This window comes from Gavia stellata, chromosome 4 (genome assembly GCF_030936135.1).
Source record: "Gavia stellata isolate bGavSte3 chromosome 4, bGavSte3.hap2, whole genome shotgun sequence".
Lineage (NCBI taxonomy): Eukaryota > Metazoa > Chordata > Aves > Gaviiformes > Gaviidae > Gavia > Gavia stellata.
In genome coordinates this window covers 45,656,836-45,678,647 of record NC_082597.1, presented here as the reverse complement: position 1 = coordinate 45,678,647, position 21,812 = coordinate 45,656,836, and the positions used below count along the sequence as shown (strand labels likewise).

The 21,812-nt window shown below is 40.0% G+C and overlaps 1 protein-coding gene across 1 annotated transcript in view; it reads left to right on the top strand.

Annotated features, from left to right (window-relative positions):
* Positions 1–6,545: 6,545 nt before the first annotated feature.
* The window catches only part of PPFIA2 (PTPRF interacting protein alpha 2), a 334,737-nt gene continuing 319,470 nt past the window's right edge, over positions 6,546–21,812 (top strand). The window contains exons 1-2 of the mRNA XM_059816812.1: positions 6,546–6,793; positions 17,165–17,415. Of these exons, the coding sequence (XP_059672795.1) occupies positions 17,167–17,415 (249 nt within the window). The 5' untranslated portion in view covers positions 6,546–6,793; positions 17,165–17,166. The remainder of the gene's footprint in view (positions 6,794–17,164; positions 17,416–21,812) is intronic.

The following is a 21,812-nucleotide window of genomic DNA, read 5'->3' as shown; positions in this document are numbered from 1 at the left end:
AACAACGTAACTGTCAAACCTCAAGCTTTAATTAATCTAAACTACAGACATCCAAAAAACCCATGGTATATTTGAAACTATTGAGAATGAGAACTTGTTTTAAAATTTCATATCCCCATGCTTAAAATCTAGAATGAGGAGTGGAGTGTATATTTTGGCTTTCTCTAAGTAACCTGTCTAGCTGAGGAGCCATATTGCACCACAGTGCAGTACTTGCAGTTTCCTGATCATAGAAGGATTTTTATCCAGATGAATAGCACTTTTGTAGCAAAGCTGAGAGATTATGACAGTCCAAGTAGCTGAAGCTATCTCATTAACATTACAGAGATAAGAGTTTACTGGCAATCTAGTGATGGAAATTTTAGTTTGAATACGGCTTTTCATGGGTTTAGTGTAAACAAGTTTGATTTATTTGTGTGTGAAGGAGCCAGGCATGACCTGAAACACCTGTGAGATGCCTCAATGTCATCTTGACATTTTCAGATGGAGAGGTCATTCTTCTTTACCTTCTTATCTTTTTCAGGTTTGTAATGGAGCAAGAATCCTGGGGTGGAAAGATAGACTAATGGTGTCTGTTAGTTTGTCGTGATGCTGAGTATGATGGCTGTTTTATTGCCAGTGGTGGAATAAATTAGATGATTGTTTCTTAATGATAAGATCTTTCATCAGCATCAGTTATGGCTCATGTTATTCTTTGCTGATTCCTCTGGTCAACATCTACTTTGTGATCCTCACACTTGGCTTTGGAATTAGTTCCTCCTTCTTTAACTCACACTATTTGATGAAGTGGAATATAAATTGAATGACCTTTAACAAATGCATTACAACCACAAGCTTCAAAATATTTAAAGTTTTTTTAAAATCATGATACATTGTTTCTTGATCACAGTTGCTATTTTGAAAGTCTGCATGTTTTTACATTTCCATGTATGAAAAGGAAGCTTCTTAGCTGAGCAATGACATGAATTTCTCTCTCATTTGCCTGAATTTCAGTGACTTTTAAAAACATCACCAGTATCCACTCAGATCTGTTCCAGGCCGTTGGCAAAGACCAATTTAAAGCAATTTGTAAAAAAAATGAAACTAGACAGAAGGAAAAATTATGCCAGAAATGGGAGAATTTCTTGCTTGCCTTCATGCAGTTTGTTGCGTGCGCCTATATGTTAAAGATAATTTAAAAATAATTAAATTGTAGTCTGAGAATCTGATAGCATAGCTAGCTACTCTCAATACAGCTGAATGCCATTTTTCATTTTTTATGGTAACCATGGGTACAGTGAAATTTTCTACTACACCTTAAGTATTTCAATAGCAGACTGAATTGAAATGTTTACTCACAACTTATGCCACTTTACTTGCAAGCAACAGTTCAACTGAGTAACACTAGACACAGTGGAAAAAGAGCAGAATGACTGCTCTTAGACAATGTTCCAAAGCTCAAATCACAAAAACAAGAAGTTCCCTTTCAGTTTTCAAGTCTCGTATACAACAGTATGAGAGTAACTGGGATTTTCAAGCAGGTCCTTACAGCCCTTAAATCACATCTCCAGAAAAAGCATCCTGAAGGAGTGTAATAAGACCAGAAGATTCTGATCCAATCAACCATTCCGTAGCTGGGAACTAGAGACCGCTCTGCATATTGGACTAACTGAGACAGAGATAAAACCTGTCCTTTGCTGGCTGAGGACTTTCAGCTGTACTGAAAGGTGCTAACTATGCTATCAAACTCTGAGGCTTGTCTTTTATTGGACTTTAGTTGGCTTTGAACAATTCACATCTAAGCTAAGGGTATGTCCCTCTTCTAAAATTTCTCCCCCCCATCAAATGTCTGCAATGAGAGATTTTTTAAGGTTACCGTGATGATTTTTGAGGTCCTATGTGGAATGTGGTTTTTTGGTGGGAAAACCAGCTTTATGACAGTCTTCTAGTGAAACACAGCAATCAAGTTATGGGAAGTAAAGCCCATGGCTGAAATAGGTAAGAAATTTAAAGTGAGGAACTACAGAGAAACCCTTAAAGCTATGATAATATGCAGAGAACCTCTGGGAAATAAGCATGAATGTAATTGTAAAGTACAATTGGAATTATAACTCAAATTACATTGGAATGTAATTTATTCACACAATATTACATTTCTTTTCTCCAGTCTCAGCCAAGATCCTCTGAACTTTATTTTTGTACTCTTCTCTTAGTCTCTAATGACTTCGTTATCAAGTGAATACTAGCTCTAAATATTGCTGCATTTTTTTTCTTCCTATGCAACATTTCTAAGACAGGTTCTTGTTCTCCATCTTCATCTAAAAATCTTATGCAGGCCTTCATCATGCTGTAGTAGCTGTAGTCAGGCTTTAACAAATGAAGTGCCGCATCATCAACATTATTCAAAACAGGGCTACAGGAATCACTTCTCCCTCTTATTGCTTTGACTACATCACATATCTTTGCAACCATTACCTGCTCCTCGGTTTGCACTGTATGTCTTGAAAGCCAAAGCAAGTATTTTCCAGGTTGGTTCCTCACCTCCCTGTATGATTGGTTATTCCTTGAGAGTACGGTGGTGTCAGTTCCCTCTTTACCCTGCTCACAGCAAAAGATTTCGTAAGTCTCCATTTTCTCTTTGTTGGAGACAGTGTGTGAGAAAGACCTATGGTGAGACTTACACAGGGGAGGAAGCCAGCTTTCAGACATGCCTTTAAAGTATTCTTTCTGACATAAGATTATATTTTCTTTTTTAAAATAACCTGGCAAATGGTAAGGAGGACTTCCTATGGTAATAAAGAGTACAGTCGCACTGGACTTTTCCTACTTGTCTTTACCCACTTAATTTATCTCTTATAAGTTCCATGTGCTCAAATACCAGATGAAACAGAGCCAGATGACAGAGAGACCGTGCATTTCATACTTGTGGGGCAATTAATAGATTTGGTTGGCATGCTTGGAGCTTAGATAAGCAAAACTATGTTTGGGAGATCTGATGGTCAAATTCCATTCAAGGGAAGCTTAAGCTCCTAATTAAATAGTACATTCAGTACCTTTCACTACTGACATTTCCATAAAATAGATCATTCTGCTTTTATGCTCTTGATCAAAATTATCTATGCAGTTAAGTTTTACCAAAACATGGCCTCTACTGTAGGGAGCATTCCCTTATTATCACAAAGCCCAAAGGACTTGCTCTATCCCAGTTTTTGTGGTTCTTCCATAGTTCTTCATTTTCCATTCTTTAGAGTTTTTCCTTCTTCTTCCATCTCATTGACCTCAAAAGCCTACATGCTTGAATAGAAGTCAGCTCCTGTTAAATTGGTGCCACAAAGCACATGTACTAATTGGCAACTTCTGCGCTGTGCAGCAACCTCAGCACTGTGCAACACGATACTTCAGCCACTTACTCATCTGGCAACAGAGAAGCTAAGGGCAGCAAGTCAACTAGGACAATACTATGACTAGCAATAATAGTCCTTTTGTTCTAGGTTTTTGCTTTAATGATTGAAAGGCAGTAGAGAGGATGGGCATGAGGAGCTGAGGGGCCAAAAGACTTCCCAAAGTATTCCACAAATGTTTATAAATCAAATTACTATGAAGGAGGCCTGTCTGTTATACAGCTTTGCAAATAATTGATTGCTCCCATCCATGGAACAGGGACTGGAATCTTCTCCAAGATTGGAGAAGATTGTGATGAAAACAACCACCTTGGGTGAACACGGACAGTGAGCTCAGATCTCCACATGCCTGGCAAATTCTTTAATCAGCAAGTTGCTCTTTGAAAGAGGGGAAGAAGGAAGGACGTCATCAATGACACTCATCAATACTTTGAATAGAGTAATACTTCCATGCCTACAGATACTGTTATAAAAAATAACAGTGCTGAGTTCTAGAGAGTTTGAAGTTGCAAATCCTGATCTGACCTACATACCTTATTGTACAGAGTAATGTGCTTTAACTCCAAAGGCAAAAAACCCCCAAACAAATAGTGGAAAAAACCCCATCAGATATGACCTTCTTTGAAGCAGTTCATACTAGCCAGCCTATGTGGCTGCCTGCTGGACATGCCTGCTCTCACGAGTGCTTTCTGAGCTGCTTAGCGTTTCCTCCCTCACCTAACTCAAACCTCGGATCTGTTGTGACAGCCATGTGTGTAAGTCTCTCATTGATGATGGAGCTTGGCCTCAGCTACAGTGTGATTGTCAGGCAACTGCTGTAGTGCTTTGTATGCTGAAGATAAATTAAGTCCGGATAAGGATCTGGAATGGCCCAGAAAAGTGACAAAAAGCTACTTGGAATAGTGGCACAGTTGGAGAGGAAGAGTTATTTTATTTTTACTCTTTTAATTCATGCATTGCGCTGAAAGGCCAAGCTCTGGCGACAAACTCTGGCATGGCACCAGTACTTTCTTTGCACTTGTCTTTAAGATGTCCATGTTGGCAACCCTCCTCAGCTCTTTCCCTTCTACCGTACATGTGCATCCTCTGTGCATTTACATTTTCCACAACACAGTGTCAGGAACAAGCAAAATAATGGGCCAAACCTACTGTGAAGCCACCCCAGCAGCAAGCATCACTGAGCCTGAACCCGCTGCTGGCCGTGGCTCTCCCGCCTCTCCAGCACCTTTCCAAAGTGGGTGAAGTGACTTCAGGCTTCTGAAGCAACACAGTCAATCCTGCACGGGCAAAACATTTTTTGGTATGTGGAAGAAATGTAAACAAATACTAAAATATTTCTTGCAAAAACAAAGTTTGCGTAGTTAATGCCAGCACATCGTCCTCCAACTGGGATGAACTTAATTACAGACAAACACTCTGAAAACCCCAACTTTAAATCGTGTCTGGCACTCATTTACTCACGATGCCCAGTCCCTCCAAGAACCCCCGCCAGTGTCCCGTCTCCACATCCCTTTTCTACCCGCCCGCCTCGGGCCTCGTGGGCCAGCATCGACGGGAGAGGAGGGGCGCAGGACAGGAGGGTGAAGGCGCAGCTCCGGGGGCAGCAGGCACGGCCGCCACGCCAGGCGGAGGTGGCGTTTAGCGACTAAGGAGCCGCAATCCCCCCGCGCCCTCAGGCCCCTCCACGCTGCCGGCTTGGCGGGGCTTGCTTGAGCTGCCCGCCGACCTTCGTCCCGGCTCCGCCGTTGGGACGGGAGGGGTGGCAGGAGCGGGAGTCCCCTCGCGGAGCCGGGCGGCGGGGGGGTGGGGAGCGCCAGGGTCAGCGGGCGCCAACGGACGGGCTCGCGCCCACCTGCCCTCCCGCCCTTTCTAACGGCCAGAGAGGAGCCGTCCCGCTGAGGAGAGGGGAGGAAGCGGCGCTCTCCGGTTAGGATCGGGCCCCAGTGTCCCTTTTTTGTTTTTCCTTTTTATTTTCTTTCCTTTTTTTTTTAAGGAGTGGTCGTGAGGGAATTGGCGCCGTGCGAGCCGCGAAGCAGCAGTAGCAGCTGCATATGGGGAGCCGTGTGCGTGAGGCAGGGGGAGCAGACGTGATTACTTCAGAATTTATTTAAGGACTGGTGGAAACCACTACCGCGGCTTCCAGGGGAAGTCCCCGCAGACAAGAGCGCGCCGAGCCCAGCAGCGCCCGTAGCCGCTCCCTCCGCCTCCACCGCCGCCTCTGCCTCGCCCGCTGCTGCCTGCCCTCCGGCCCCCGGCGGTGCCGCACGCCCAGGCTTCGGACCCGGGGAGGGGGCGCTTGCCCACGCCTAGCGTTTCCAAATGCCTGACATTCATTACACGCCTGGACTGTTCAGATTATACCAGATTTTACCACTGCTTTGTCATGGTCGGATTACAGCAGATGACACGTTTTATTACACTATGTATCCGATTAGATGAGATATACTGCCGTTTGCCTGAACTCTTTAAATTACAGAATACAGCAGTTTAGAGCTCTCACACTGCTTTCAAAACAGGCATCACCGAGTAGTCAGCCAGCACTAGGGCAGTACAGCGCCCGGCAGCCGATGGGGAGGGCAGTCCCTGGCTCTTAGAGGGGAGCCGGTGGCGGTGCCCCGGGTGTAGCTGGTTCTGCCCCGACGAGCGGAGGCGCCCGGCACGCGCGCACTGGTGCGCGGGGAGCCGCGCGGCGCACGTGCCGTGGGTGTTCTGCCGGGGCTCTCCCAGTTCCCGCTGCCGCGACTCCGTCGCCACGGCTTCTGCCCTGTACCGCTGAAATCAGGCTCTATACGGTGCCTGCCGGGCAGCGATGATCTGTGAGCGGAGGATTGCTTTCTGTAAAGCAGAAAACGGCGTGTGCTTTTGATCGTGCAGGCAGTCGTGCGTGCGCGTGGACTTCAATCACGTACAGAGGTATAATTAGCCTGTGAGGTGTTGAAGAGCCAGAGAAGCCAGATATCGCTCAGCTAAGTTTAACAAAAGATGAGAAATAAAAGAAAGATGCTTTCGCCCTGGCCCCTCCCCCGTAATTGTTTGCCTCCAGCTGCAAAGATGCTGTTGCTCGAAAGGGGCTGCTGGAGCTTTAAGAGCCTCTCCCCCCCCTTGCTCCCGACAATGGTCTGAGCCGAGCTCTGCTTCCCGAAGCAAAATTTGTAATATGCCATTTTTCCCATGGATGCTTCTCTTCTTGGCTGCTGACGAAGTGACCGAAGAAAATGCTGAGGTGCCAAGCAGCCAGTCTTGCCGAAGGACGGGTGCGGGGGCTTGGGGTTCCTCGGAGCAACGCTTGTGTCACCATTGCTAAGAAGATGGTCCAGGAGTGCTCGGCTGTGTGAGTCCCCGCTCGAAGCCGGTGGAGACTGCGGTTGTTATTGATCAAGTGAAATAGCAGACGCCGAAATAAAAGCCACTAGGTACTGAACCTTCTATTTCTGAGTTAGACATTCCCTCCTTAGCCCTGATACCCTCCGGGAGGTGAGGTGCAAATGCAAAATCTTGGTCTGCCTTTTGCTGTAGTACTTGTGTGGTATTATTTAAATGCATTTCTGTAATGGGAGTTGGGAGTTGGTGAATTTCAGGCTAAAAAACGTGGTGCCAACTACTTCTTTTTGGTGCAGTTGAGGCCGGAGGGATGACATAAAGAGCAAATAGTTGGAATGAGTCCTTTTTTTTAAGGTACTGTGTTGATCACCCCTCCTGTGTAGGAGTGCGGGATGCTTCTGTTAAAGGTGATATCATAGTTTAGTGGAGACTGGCAGGTAAGGAGTTAACTAGGAGGAGGAATATGCATGTAATGCAACTCAGACAATAGGAAGGATTTTCCTTATGGAATTACACCGTGCTGCCTAAGAGCTATCTTGCTGACAACATCTGAAAAGACATAATTGCAGTAAGATCTGGTTTTTTCAGCCACTGTATCTATTTAACAATTTGAAAAAAATAGCTTGCAAATGCAAAATCTCTGGAATGATCCAATGACATGAGTTTTCAAGCTGATGTCACTGTGGACAGGCTAGAATGTACGGTAGTTAGATTTCTACTTAATTTTCCTGCAGCAAAATTACAAGTAACTTGAAATGACTCCTCAACCTTGGTGTGGAAATCAAACATCTGAGTATATACTAAAAAAAGCTTTTAAAACCAGTTATGGACAGAAAGGTGAGGGAATAAAATTAGATCCACATCTAAGGTGGTAGCCTTCAAGGTGAGAAAAATGAATGCTTGTCTAAGAGCCTTTGTCAGGCAGAAGCCAAGTAGTATTCTGTCTTCTCATTCCCAGAGCTTACCCAAGTGAAAGAAGTCCAGCTGGTAAATTATTCCCAGACTACATGAGATTGCAGAGATGTTTATTACAGCATTCACTTTAAAAAAATAAATAATTCCAAGACTCTTGGACAATTGAGATAACAGAAGATGCCAAAATAGGGTGGGGTCCAATGGGAAGAAAGATGACAACTTTTTCATTTTCCACCTTTATCGTGTATGTACCACAGAAATTTCAAGTAGCTCAAGAAAAAGTCAGTATTGAGGATGCACTTTCACTCCTGGTCCATATGTGATTATCAGCATCTGTATATAGAAGATATATAAGGGAATTGTTACCAATTTAGTTGTTAATGGAGTAGCTCCTGAAAAGGAGCTTTATATAACTCTTAACCAAGGGTGGGCATATCCCGTGCTGTTTGTTGCAATTTTTTGTCTATTCACTCATTTGGATGTCTAACCTGAGGGGCAGAATTCCTAATTGAGCTAATATTGAGTTCACTCTTGATGGAGACATAATGCAGCTAACGCTATAGATTTGCTGACACTTTTTCATACAACCTGAAAAATCTTTAATGCAATGACAATGAACCACGTTCTTTCCCCCTCTCATAGAACAGATCACTTTAAACAATCGTTGCTTTCTGCCAGTTAAATATTGTGTGTTTAGTGGTGGAACCTATTCATGATTTCTCATAATATTGTAGGCAATGGTCACATAACATTCAGCATGCTCCCTAGTAATGCATAACTTACATTTGTGTGATTTTTATGCTCCTGTTTGGAGATAGTAAAATGACAGGAGGTTGATGGCTTGCCTAAGTTAGTGACTTTTCCAACCGTCTACGCTCATCCAAACCCACTCAAGTCCATGATAGAATTTCCATGAATTTAAGCAGTTGTTAGATTAGGCTCCATGCAAATGATTGGAGAAAACACTGAGTCCCTGTAATAGCTTTTGCAATAGATGGTGTAGTAGATATACAATGGACGAGGAAGAGAATGTATTTAGAGAACTTTAAAGTTCTGCTTTGCAGGCTGCCATTGTGTATGGCTATGATACCTGAGCACTTCAGGTCTAGAACTGCTATTAAAATAAGTGCTTAGACTTTGTTTCAAATTAGAAGAATGCTAAAGTTATTACATTGCCTAGAAGTGTTTTTCTAGAGAGCATGTATGTGCTACATGGATTTTAAGTGGAGCAGTAATTTGTCAGTATCCTGCTCCCCCTTCAGAACCTCTCAGAGGGTTTGGGATAGTTGTAAGGTGCTACACAAGTTCAGTATCCGTTGCAGTCCTTGAGAGCAAGGGAATTGTAATGTCTGTTCTGGGGCTCCTGGTGAATCTAAGAAACAGTGTTTCTCTATTAACAGTAAAATGCTGGTGACTTAAAGTAAACGTATATTGCATTGGGGGATTGCTTTATTTACATTCAGAATACCAGGTGAAGTGGTAAACTTTTTACTGCAGGGATGCTAAGTTCAGTATCAATGGAGCTTTTGGTTTTCTTTTTAAAGAAACACATTTTAAAAGTTTTATTTTTGTTGGCTTGGATCAGTCAAGCATAGCTTTAATTAAATTGTATTACTACAGGGCAAGTCAACCTTTTTCTGGCAAAGGAACACAAAATTTCTCTTTTTTTCCCTTTGCGTAAAGAGGTATATAATGCATGTTTAGGTATTAATGAAGCGTATGTCACCTTGTTAAGCCCTTTCCCTCCATTCCTTCCTCTTCTTTGCAGTCCTGGCTGTATGGGAAGTATTGCACAGAACAATGTACATGAGGGCTTATTCTGTTTTCATGGACCTCTGTGGTCTTGAAGATACAGGGCAGAAGTGTTTAATCCACCGCTTGTAGTTCCTAACACCCGCTGAAAGAAATACCAGCTCCCTCAGTGTTCTTTCTCGGATGCTTGTGTTTCCTCATATGTAACTCAACGTGCCTTCAGTCATATCTGGACAGAGCAAGATAGCTACCACTTAGTAGTGGGTTGCTGCTACTGTAATTATCTGGCCTGTTCCTCACCTACTCCTGAGAACCAGGATGGTTAATGAAGGTCTTCATTATCTGTTCCCTCCCCTCTTCCATTCCTCCCCTTTTCTGACTCAGTTTTCTGGGGCAACAGCCTGCAGCTCCCCTCTAGTGGCACAAAGAGCTGCATGGACTTGCTAGGTGCATGGTTGGGCACCACTGCTATAATTAAGTAGGATTTGAGGTATCAAATTAGGAAACCAAGTTGGATGGCTGAAGTAGTCCTCCTTCATCTTTTCTTCCTTCTTTCATGTGACCAGAGTCTTGGTACAGAAATCCTTAGTAAATTACTTCAGTGGGAATTTAATCAGACTCTGCAAAGCTAACTCTTGATAGTTGGTTACAGATTTCTGAGTTTACTCCACTCAACACCATGTACCTTTCTTTTGAGAACAAAGCAAGTCTGTGTTTCTCAGTTCTTGGGTTTGTTTGGGGGTTTGATTGTTTGTTTGTTTGATTGATTGCTTTTGAGAGGATGGTGTTAGGAAAGCGCTTTTTTTTTCCTGATGAGAATATGATGTGTCCATATTTTTATTTCTCATTAATGGCGTAGTCAGAAAACTTCCTAAATGTACCAAGCACTTCATGCCTTTACGTATGTTGTAAGCAATTACTTGGTAACAGATTATGACCTTGAATAGGAACAACTTCAATGTTGGAATTTTGGGGAAAAATATTTATTTATATTTACTGTTTCTTCCCTTTAGATTCTAGAAGGTGCATATACCGCTTAACTACTGTCATGCCATACATATGTGTTCCACTGCCAAGCTAGGCTTCAGCAGCTTTTCAGTCTTTAGTCTAAAAATATTTTTTCATTATTTGCTTTACTGTGATTCATTGGGTAGGTGAAAAAATATAAAGCATTAAAATCTTTCTTCAAACCTTTATTTTATTTAAACCATTTGAATGACAAGTAAAGCCAGTATATAAGTAAGGCCATAAAAGTTGAGTTATAAGACTTTTCAAACTTTTAAATTTCAAATGTTCCAAGATGTGGCATTTTATCATCCAGTATAATATTTTAGTTTATTTTTTGTGTATATTTTCTGACAAAGAGTAATTACCTACATTTCCAAAAATAAGCACAGATCTTTGTTTAAATTTGGATGTCTAAAAAGTACATGTTTATTTCCCATCCTCATGTTTTCAGATTTCTCTGGTTTGTGGGTTTTTAGGGCGGTTTTTTCTTTTTTTTTTTTTTTTTTTAATGCCACTCAGAGATTAGGATGTTTGGTGTAAATAGCAAGATCTGAAAATGTGGCCATACTTGATTAGTAATCAAGTATAACTGAGGTTTATTTTTTATTTTTAATGACAATTTTCTTTACTTTTTGTAGAAGTCCTCCAAGTATATAAGCCCCAAATTCTCCACAAGGCAGACCATCCTAATAAAATCAATGTGGTTTGGGGGTTTTTTAGTATGAATGCAATGAGAAGAGCCACAATGTGGGGTTTTGGTTTGGGTTTTTTTTATTTCAAATATCTCTCCAGCCTTATTTAAATGTATATTAAATTTTGGAATATCTGTGGTAAATGAATGAATTCTTTGAACTTAAAGCTCTCTCCAGGCATGTGGAATTATTCAGTGTGGAAGGGACCTTTGGAGGTCATCTGTGCCAATGCCTTGCCCGATGCTGGGCCAATTGCATCCAATTTTGCTTATATTTTGTCACATTACCTGAAAATTATAAGAGAAGTTACTTTGCAATTTAGAATTGTGGCAATGCAATTTAAGCTTTCTGTTATAAACTTCAGAGAAGGGACTCTGATGCTTCATGGACATTGTCGTTTGTCTTCGCTCATACTTCCTGTCAGCTCTGAATTCTTTTTCCCTAATAGGACTTATCAAAGATATATAACTGTAATTGCCTTCTAGTAGTTGATAGGAATGTATTGATTAGTGAAAGGAATACTACCCTGGGATAACAAAAATCTTAACATAGGAGCTGGCACATGCAGATGGAATGGAGAGATTAAAATATATGCACAGACTCAATGAACATATTTTTGCATCTGAATTTCAGTGTGCCCATGGAATTGAATGAGGAACTAACAGCCTATTACATTGAATAAAACCAATTTAGAAGAGTAGAGGGCTGAAAAACTGCATCCTGACCTTTGATCTTTTGGGGGTGTCTGGTTATATAGTTATATACAGTCAATTGTATGACAAGGGAGCCGGATCTCAAACCATTGGCTGATAAACACAATTAGAAAACATGGAATATAAACCATTGGCTGATAAACACAATTAGAAAACATGGAATATCCAGATGTCAGTTTATAACTGTACTGGGTCTATCCAAAAGTTGTGGTTTAGAAAATCAAGTCCTATGAGCCTAACCAGTCTTTGAAGCAGTAAGAATGGAGGACAAAAAGGAAGTTTAAAGATGGTCCCTTATTTATCCTGCTGAGTTCTGTTCTGAGTAGAATTGATATCTACATGTATTAATGAGAACTGTGTACTTGAGACAAATACCTGCCACATATGCATGAATTGTTATTTCTGAACTGTATATATATCCAGTAAATCCAGGATGCATCTGACCTGTCTATATGAAAATTGATTCGTGCATATATAGTGAAATGTGTCTGAGATGTAGCAAAAGTTCTGTAAACTCACAGATCAGCCACAAAAACACGTGTGGCATGGTAGGTCTAAATGTAGTAGAAGTGGGCCTGCCAATAGCTTATTCTGAGCCTTTAAGAACTGCAGCATTGAGTGTGGCTGTGTCTCCCCTATACATACAGTTGAAAAAGGCATATGTTTTTCACAGGAAGAATGACTAATTCTGGTTATTTTATCACTTTGTGTTTAATGGTTGAAAACCTTCCTGTGTAAAATATAATTTAGCTTAACACAGATTTATGGTCTGCAATTAGTGGGGCAAGAGTAGGTAGTTATAGTGATTCCTTCTGATTTCAGTGTATGAAATATTTCAGTTGATTATATCATGAAGCCAGAGAAAAAATTGTTGAGGTTTTGGCATTTTTTAATTGCAAAATTTAGGTTTAAAATTCAAAGTTCCATACAAGGAAAATCAGAAGTTGCCCTCTTCCCCCATTGGAAATTTAAAAATATAAATAAAATTACTCAGGATATGACCACATTAGCAATCAGACCTCACTGTTCATAGCAATATTATTTTTATTTCATGTTTTAATGTGAATCCCTCAGTTGTTTCCATCTGCATTGTTTTGGCTTGGTTCTGTATGTGCTTTTGGTGTGTGCAAACTAATTTCCTTTCAGCTATAATTACACTGGAAGCTTATGTCTTGATCACATGTATGAACCACATCATCATGTGGTTAAACAAGGGTTGTCTAATACATGCACACCATCAGAACGCTCTGGAAACTTCAAGAACTCTTGTAACTCCCTGACGTGATTCACTTGCTATACGAAGATCCAAATGCATACGTGCCCTCCTGTTTGTCCTCAGCTGCCAATCTTCTACTACTAAATTGTGATCGGTCTCTTTGCTGACACTTTACTTTTGTTGGTTTGAAGTCCTTTCTCTGCTTTACCTGCCCTAGCTTTTGTTCTAACCCCTCTTGATGAACCTCCCTTTTCTTTTTTCCTTTTTTTTTCTTCCTTTTAAAATTCTTCAAATATTCTGAGTATTTTGATTTCTTCCTGCTATCAAGCAGAAAATTCATAAAGGGTACAATAAGGTCCTGGGGAAGTGGCTTTATTCTTGAATGTGTGCTGGAAGAAGGCCAGCATTTCTTGGGAACAGTGTTAAATGGTCGCAGCCTTGGGACATTGAAAACATCCCATCTGCTGGCAGGTGTAAGAGTGATAAAAAAAGAAAAAGAATGCTTTTTTAAAGGCAAGAAGACACAAATCATAGTAAATCAGAATAGCGTGGCATATATGTCTTTCATGAAGAGCTACAAGAAATCTTTATTTGGGAACCCCACAATAAACCTGCAGTTGTTTGAAATGTTGTTCCTTTTTTTTTGGGTTAATGACCCAAGAACACCCTGAGAAGCCGGCTTCCCTTCAGAGTTGTTCTGGGGTCCTTATTGTTGGCTCCCATGAAAGATCCATGTGAGGACATGGCTCAGGATCCCACTTTTCCCTGCTCCTCACTGTTCCAAGTATCAATGCATCCCTTTCTGGCACGCCCTACCAGCATTTCTCATCTGGCACAGGTTAGCATACTGTTTTTCTATATTTGTCTCTATGCTGAGGATGGGGAAAGGGAGAGGATACATGTGGTTCCAATGGAATAATGGCATTGATCTCCGAACTTCCAGAAAGCAGTATACATCACCAGTCTGACGGCAAGAACTGCTGTACCTTTTAAAGATTCTCCTGGGGCTGTGAGCTGTGGGAGAAAAATTCCAAATAGCAACTGCCTACATCAGGAATCACCCACCTGTTCCCTGCCTTCTCTGTGGTCTTACTCATAGCCCAAGTTTGTTACTTGTGCCATGTCAGGGTAATGCATCCCAGGCTTTCAAAATAAGCACACTGCATGGTCCACTCCCCTCCCTGAATGCAGCAGCTTGGAGCGAGAAGACATGGTTATAGTGCCATGAGTTTTCAACCCATGGATTTCATTGCTGTCCCACAACCACTTATACATATGGCTTCCCACATCCCCATGACTATAGGAGGAGATTTTCTATCTAGTTTGAATACAAGGTGCTAAGGCAGCAATAGCTGTCCGCACAGAGGTTTCCCTACCTGTTCCCACACACACCAGCATGTGTGAAAAATTGCACCACTCTCACTCTGCCACTGCATATGAGCAACGGTAGCGTATGCTGTGCTGTTCAGACCATGAACTTGATCTGCATGTGCAGGACATTGGAGGTAATTTCTTGAGTGATGAAGGTTCACTGATGAGAATCCCCTGGGACAGGAAGCGTGCCCCATGAGATGCTGATGATCATGAGGCAGGAAAGGTTCAGTGATAATCTGAATTGTTCTCTTTGGTCTTGAAGAATGGGCTCGCAGAGATCTTGGTCTCTGGCCACCTGCTACATACTGAACAGTTATGATTAAACTGAGCAAGTGGCAGATAACCTTGGATGTTTTAGTTATCCCTTTGCTCACTGTGAACTTGACCATTCCAAACTGATTAACCACAGGGGTCTCTTGGGTGGAGACACTCCACAGAGTGATGGCGACTTTCCGAGTGAAATGTACTCCCACAACAGTGTGAGAGGATTGTGGAGGCAAGACAGTGGCTCCCCCCTGCTGGTAGTCCCACATCTCAAGATATCTGTGGACAGTGGACAAAGCAGTTACATCAGTAAGAACTCCCCAAAAGCTGTTATGCCTCTGCAGGGAAATTGAAGTGTAGGAGGATGGGTACTTGTTTGTTCAAACTGTCCTTCTGCTGGTGCAGCTGGAGAGTTTAGTCACTCCCCATCTATGGTGCCTCACAGTACACACTGTCCATACTCAGAAGACGAAGTGGTAGGTACCATGAAGATCGGTTGTTAATGGTGCAAATATTTTTAAACTTGAAGGTTTTTATGGCCATGGAGGCACTGACGTAATAACATCATCTCAATATGAAAGGACATTGTGGTGCTTCCTAGTGGAGCTTATAGTTTAGGAGAGGCAAAGGTTTCTGGAACAGAAAGTTTTGAACCTCATTAGTAATGGAGATATGCAGCATCAAATCAGATAATCCTGAGTAAATATACCTGACCTAAATATATTGGAGATGTGAGGAACTTTTCAGTATCTATCATTTCAACCTGTTAACTGCTTCTCTTGCACCTAATTAATTACTAAGTGGATAATAGCCACAAACAACCTTTACCTTGCCTCCAGTCCAGACACTTTAAAAACAGGATCAAGACCTACCTGAAACCTCAATAGTGATGCTATTGCTTATGAAAGCTACACAGCAGTTGCTGATAATTCATGACAAAATACCAATGTTTGGTACCAATTTTGCTAGTTATCACATCTGCTGAAAAAGTGAAAATTAAGAATACTAAACTCTTCATCAACACTCAGAATATGATCAAGGCCAGCTAATCTTAGCAAAGCTATGTCATTTTCCCAGTAAATCTTAGCAGCAAGCAGGGTTAGCACAAGGATTGCTTGTGACTTAGTGATGGTAGGAGGAGTTGGTTTTAATGAATTAAGTACAGGTGTCTTAGCTCTTTGTTCCCTAGTGTATGGCCTGTCTCTAAGTTACATTCTGTAACAGCTAGATCTTCCATTTTTCATAAATTCCACTTTCACAAGTTCCATTTTCCTAGTTTGGAAAGCAGACCAGATTTAAGAATATGTAGAGCTAATCCATCGCAGTATTGAGACTGAAATGGTGAGAACGTTGCATGATGGCACACATAACAGTGGAATTGTGTCAGCCACATGTATTGCAGACAAAGTTCACATCCAGAAGGTCCACAGCAAAACCCTAGGTAAAATGTTTTAACTTCCAGTAGATGAACCAAAAGTACCTTGATCCCACTTGCTGAGATAAAAGGCTTCCAATAGTTACTACAATAAGAGAATTTCCAGAAATTAACCCTTAACTATGTATAAAGTTATGTCTGCTGTACTTCTTCAGTCATACTAGAAAAACAATTTCTGATTCTTTGGGTGACTTTCACTGGGTAGATATCATCTATTATTAACACAGTCTTTTTATTTTTTTAAAAAAATCTGAGCTTTAGACCTGTCATATCTTTGGGGTTTTTTTTTTCTTCTACCTGCTGAACCCAGTATCTCATAGCATAAGCTTCTTCCCATACTCAAACTGAGGTTTTGAGATTTACATAAGAAGCTTTATAATTGAAGAATGGGACTAGGTGATATTATTTGCTCTGCTCAGGACTGTTTTTAGGAAACAAACAACAGTGATTCTGCCCCTGTAATTTATTTTGCACAAGATATCACAGGGATGGTAATTAGCAGAGGGTTTCTAGTTCTTGACCTCTGACTGAATGAGCTCACTGGAGAATAACTTCCCCTGAGGGTGGGAATAACTAGATAGAAAAATAGATTAACCTGGCATTGTTAAGGCAGCGTGATACTGGATCAATGGTTGGCCTGAGCTGTTCTGTAGAAATGCCTAAAGCAGGACAAAATCTGGCAATTAATGGCAGCTGTTGGCATCAATACCAGCAATTCAACAATGACATTAAGAAAGAGAGGGGAGAAAATCAACGATAAAGGAGACTACAATTGCAGAGAAAGTATTTTCTGTCATTTTGAGAGAGCATTATTTGCAAAACTATTAATAATTTAAAATACTCTGTTACCCTCCATCTCCTTCCAGTCATTCTTCTCTCAGTTTAGGAAGCACATTCAAAGTCTTTGCTGTGTGGAATTAGTCACTGTACTTAATCTCTGTCTATCGACCATCTGATTAACATTGAAAGTACAAAGTTGAAAGAGGGAACAATGCAATAATCTGTGTCCATGTGACAGAGTTAATTCCTCTTATAAAATCCCCTCAAATGTTTTTCTGCTGAAGAGCTTTTCCTTGATTTGTGTTTTTTTAAAGAAATGATGTGTGAAGTGATGCCAACGATAAACGAGGACACCCCGATGAGTCAACGGGGGTCCCAAAGCAGCGGCTCAGACTCGGATTCTCACTTTGAGCAGCTGATGGTGAACATGCTGGATGAAAGGGACCGTCTCCTTGATACTCTTCGGGAGACACAGGAAAGCTTGTCACTTGCACAGCAACGCCTACAGGACGTCATCTACGACAGAGACTCCCTCCAGCGACAGCTTAACTCCGCACTGCCTCAGGTATGTAGTTTATAAAGCTTTTTTTTTTAGCTTCACCAATTTTCTACTTAATGCCACTTACTTTAACCCTAATCGGTATGTATTCCTTGAGGCCCAAGTTCTGCTCCCATTGAGGTCAGCTGCAGAACTCCTATCGATTTAGTAGTACCTGGTTTGACCTCTTTGTGACCTGTCTTCTCTTCAAAATTATGAGTAGGAGTAATGCTGTTGACTTCAAGGAGGGCAAGATGAAGGCCTGTAGCTACTGGTTCTTTTGGCTGTTGCTCTAGCATTTATAACAGAAGAGGGACCATTTAAATTAAAGATCTAATGTTGGGAATGAAGAAAAAAGCATGAGAATGTTTCCTACAGACTCTGTTCCGGATGAGAGTTTCTAAATAGTGTTACAACAAATAAAACTAGCTTATGTAGCTTAAATAATGAACTATACACAAAACCAAAACCCACAGATATCTTAATATTTTTATTAATTTAAAAATATTTTTATAAATTTCATTATATACAATAACTTTGGTCTTTTTTTAGGAACTGAAGAATGCATTAGTGCAGTTAAAATAATAATATGATATTATATTTCAAAAGTATATATCAATATAACATTATTTTTCAATATACTAGAATTAAAAGCAAAGAAACATCTTAGTTCAGTCTGTGTATCTGGCCAGAGATTTGAAATATACCATGAGTCAAAACACAGTTTTTCTCCATGTTATTTTCTGTGCATCTCCCAAATGTCACTTGCAAGAAAATTTGTTTGTAAGCATGAGTACCTGGGCATACTTGCCTGGGCAAAGTTGTATATCTGTTAGACAGTGGCTAGAGAAGAATTAAGACAGATTCAGCTGTGTGATTGGAAGAAGGAGGTGGTAAGGATGAATCAAATCAGTGAGAAAGGTCTTAAAGACAGAAAAGGAAAAAGGCACCCACCGGAGTACAGAACAGAAGCAGTTGCATAAGGGCTAACCCCAGCAGGTTATTGGAATATCTTGGGATAGGGTTGAAAAAGAGAGAGAGACTAACCATTTGAAGAATAGCATTAGCAACTTCAGCATTAGCTCCAGGCGATAAGAATGACTACACTTGGCTTGGATCAAAAAAAAAGCAGTAGCAATGATCTTGATATACAGTAAAATCAAGGGGTTTTTTTTGTTTTTCTCTAATTTGTGGGCAGTTGATCTTCTTTTCCTCTGGTGTCTCTTCATAGAAAAGTGTAAAAGAATACATGAAAAACAGCATAGATCCTTTATTCAAAGATTGATTGCTAGAAATCTGAAGAAGAGAGGAGGTTCTGCATCTGCGAACCCCCGCTGGGTGTGGCGCTTAGTACAGAGGCACTCTCCACTCAGCCCATAGTGAGGTATTTCTGTTGAGCACTAGCAGGTGTCTAAGCTTTAGTGTTTCTGTGTCTCGCGTAAGCAAAACTCCTGCTAAAATGCAGGAGACTGGCTAAGGAAAATAATATTCAGCATAAATGTGATACAGAGCCTAAAAGAAACAGAAATTATAAGGAACAGGCTCATGATATGATTTTAATTTTTATTTCTTCTAGTAAATGTTGGTGTTATGTGTTTTTGAATTATAGCCGTACACTCCCTAAAAGTAATTGATCTGTCAAGTGAACACTTTGCACTGCCGTGTACCATTAAGAATGCGTATTTCAGGTAGCATTCATCCATATATCTAAGTAAAGATGTGGGTTTCCTGTATGAGAAACTGTGACATAATGCTTACACTTTAAAGCAGAACCAGGCTTTTTTCCCATCAATTAGGTTGTCTAGATCTTCATGTAAGTAATTCAATTCTGTAGAAATCTGTTTCTATAAGTACAGAACACTGGCCTAATAATGTAACATTCTAGTAATACAGCCTTCCAAGAAAATAATTTCCATATGACTGCCATACTATTTAGCTTCCTTTCTGGACTTGAGATATTCTACATAGTACTTTTATAATTTTCTTTTTTGTTTACAGTTTTATGAATAGCAAGCTTGCATTGCTAGCTGCCTGACATAGCCCTATGACAAAGTGCTACCCAGTAGTTTTGTTGCAGAGAGGAAGAATTCCATGTTCACCCTATTTAAGAGAAGAATACATAAATATACAATAACTATACAATGTTTATTATTTAGTTATAATGTGACATCTAATGAGTTTTGCTTTATCAGTATATATTTCTTTTAGCTCTTGATTTCTTGAGTGGTTTTCAAAACTCAGTTTTCTTAGCATTTACATAATGCTTTGCATGTAGAAAGTATATATTGACACAGTTAACATTCCAAAGCATTTTTATTAGGACACTGCTTTTGTTTATCATCTTAAACAGTTAAAAATACGATCTGGAAAAATCATTGCACTTTTCGTAAATAGAATCTGAACAAAAAGAACCCACATGAAAGCTGGGGTAATGAATGAGCCATTGGAAAATCTTGTCTGATTTGAGATAGGAAATAGTTAATAACATTAAATATGAAGCTTGAGATATTAGTTCATGCTGTTACAGCTACAGCTGTTAATGCTGTAGCCAAAATGTGAAGTATGACTTTAGATGGCTCTAAGTTTTGATACTGATCTATATATACTGCAACAGAACAATGTATAGAGTTAACTGCGTCTTTGAAATTTGAGTTACAGAAATATAGTTGTCTTGTTAATTGCCATCATTGAAGTAATTTTTATTTCCAATAGATTAGCAGTCTTAACTTTATGAACATCTATGTTAAACTGAACAGCTAAATTTAAATAAGGAGGAAAAAAGTGAGCAGGCAATTACAGACCAGTTAGACTAAATGTAAAAATAGAGAAGAATTTAAAACTGATTTTGGAGTAAAAACTAATGACAAGTCAAAAAGTTAACTTAAAAATGTGACAAGTGTTTACCAAAATTACCTTTATACAGAATAACTCAACATCACTCTTTGGTACCAGAATTGTTAGACTCGGGCACTATGATATCCCTAAAAGAGATATCTTTTGAAGTGTCCCATTTAAATTACTAGTAGTTGTGAAGTGAGTAAGAAAAAGTAAGATAATTAGTAAGGTAAGTAGTAAAAGAGAGAGAGGAAAAATTTTCACTTACAGTAGACATTGACAGGATGGAAGGAGGCTAGTAGTAGTTGATTAAGAATGTGTTTAGGGGTTGATTTTTGTAGATTTGAGCACAAGAAGAAGGACCATGCTAGTGGAAATTTTAAACAAAATAAAATTGAGTTGAACAGTCAGCTGGGGAATGAGGAATGGGGAATGAGTATGATATTACACAAGAACGAGAGTAACAGACGTGGGATAATATTGCATGGTACAAAGATGAGGGCCCTATATCTAGCAGTTAATAACAAAAATTTATCTTCTGACCTTTTAGCTAGCAGTAGTAGAGAGGGAAAATATATGTTATAGAATGGTTGTATGCAGCCAATGGGAAGTGGGTGTAAAAAAAGGTGAATATCATTCTGAAATATATTATGTAAGAGATTTCTAATACAGTTAAACCAAGGGGTGGTTTGAACCTTATTGTCTGGCTTTTGGCTCGGTAGTGATTGAGAGCCAGCTTCAAGTTGGAAGAGATTCAGAAAAAGACTGCTAGACCAAAGAGGCAATAACATCTTCTGTATGAAAAGACTAATTGAAGTTTTCTTACTTCTGGGGAAAACTGAGTTGATTTCCTAAATTTTCTTGGAGAGGCAGGAAGATGGAGCAACCAGGTAAACATGAAAGAAATTATTTAAGCCAAAGATAATGTTGATGGAGGAAACAACGAATAACAGTTACCATGAATGAAGATATATCATTCATCGGAAGAATTTCATTCCTGAATTATCAATGAATGATTTTCAGAATCCATCTTTCTTAGACAAAGACAGGGTAAAAACCCCAAACTGTTTTCAAGATGAAGCTGGTGTGAAAGACATTATATATCATAGTACCTTTGGTTAACTTCTGAACTTGACCCAGAACACCTCTTCCTGTTCTTTATTTCAGACTTTATGGTGGAGAGATTCCACTTTGTGTGGGCTTATTCACACAAAGCATAAAACACGAGTCTGAATATTTTTACTAAAACTATTAGAATTGATAGTACAGTTAAGTTGAAAAGTGTGTAATAGGTCTTCTGATATTAAGAATCTAGTTCACAGGTGGTCTTGTTTATTATTCCCAAAGCTGCCTGTTGACAGCAGAAGCCTCTAAGGAAAGTGTATTCGGGTCTGCACTGCATGTTCTCTTATGACAGGAATTTATTGTATTTAGGTCATGACTCTTTTGTCCAGCAAAAAAATAATAATAGCTAAATACAATACAACTCTACTGTAATGGGGAAGCATACTTAACAGTATTTTTTATTTTATTGAAGTAAAATTAGGTCTTTTTCTGTAGCATAAAAGAGTGCTTTACTAAAAAGGTTA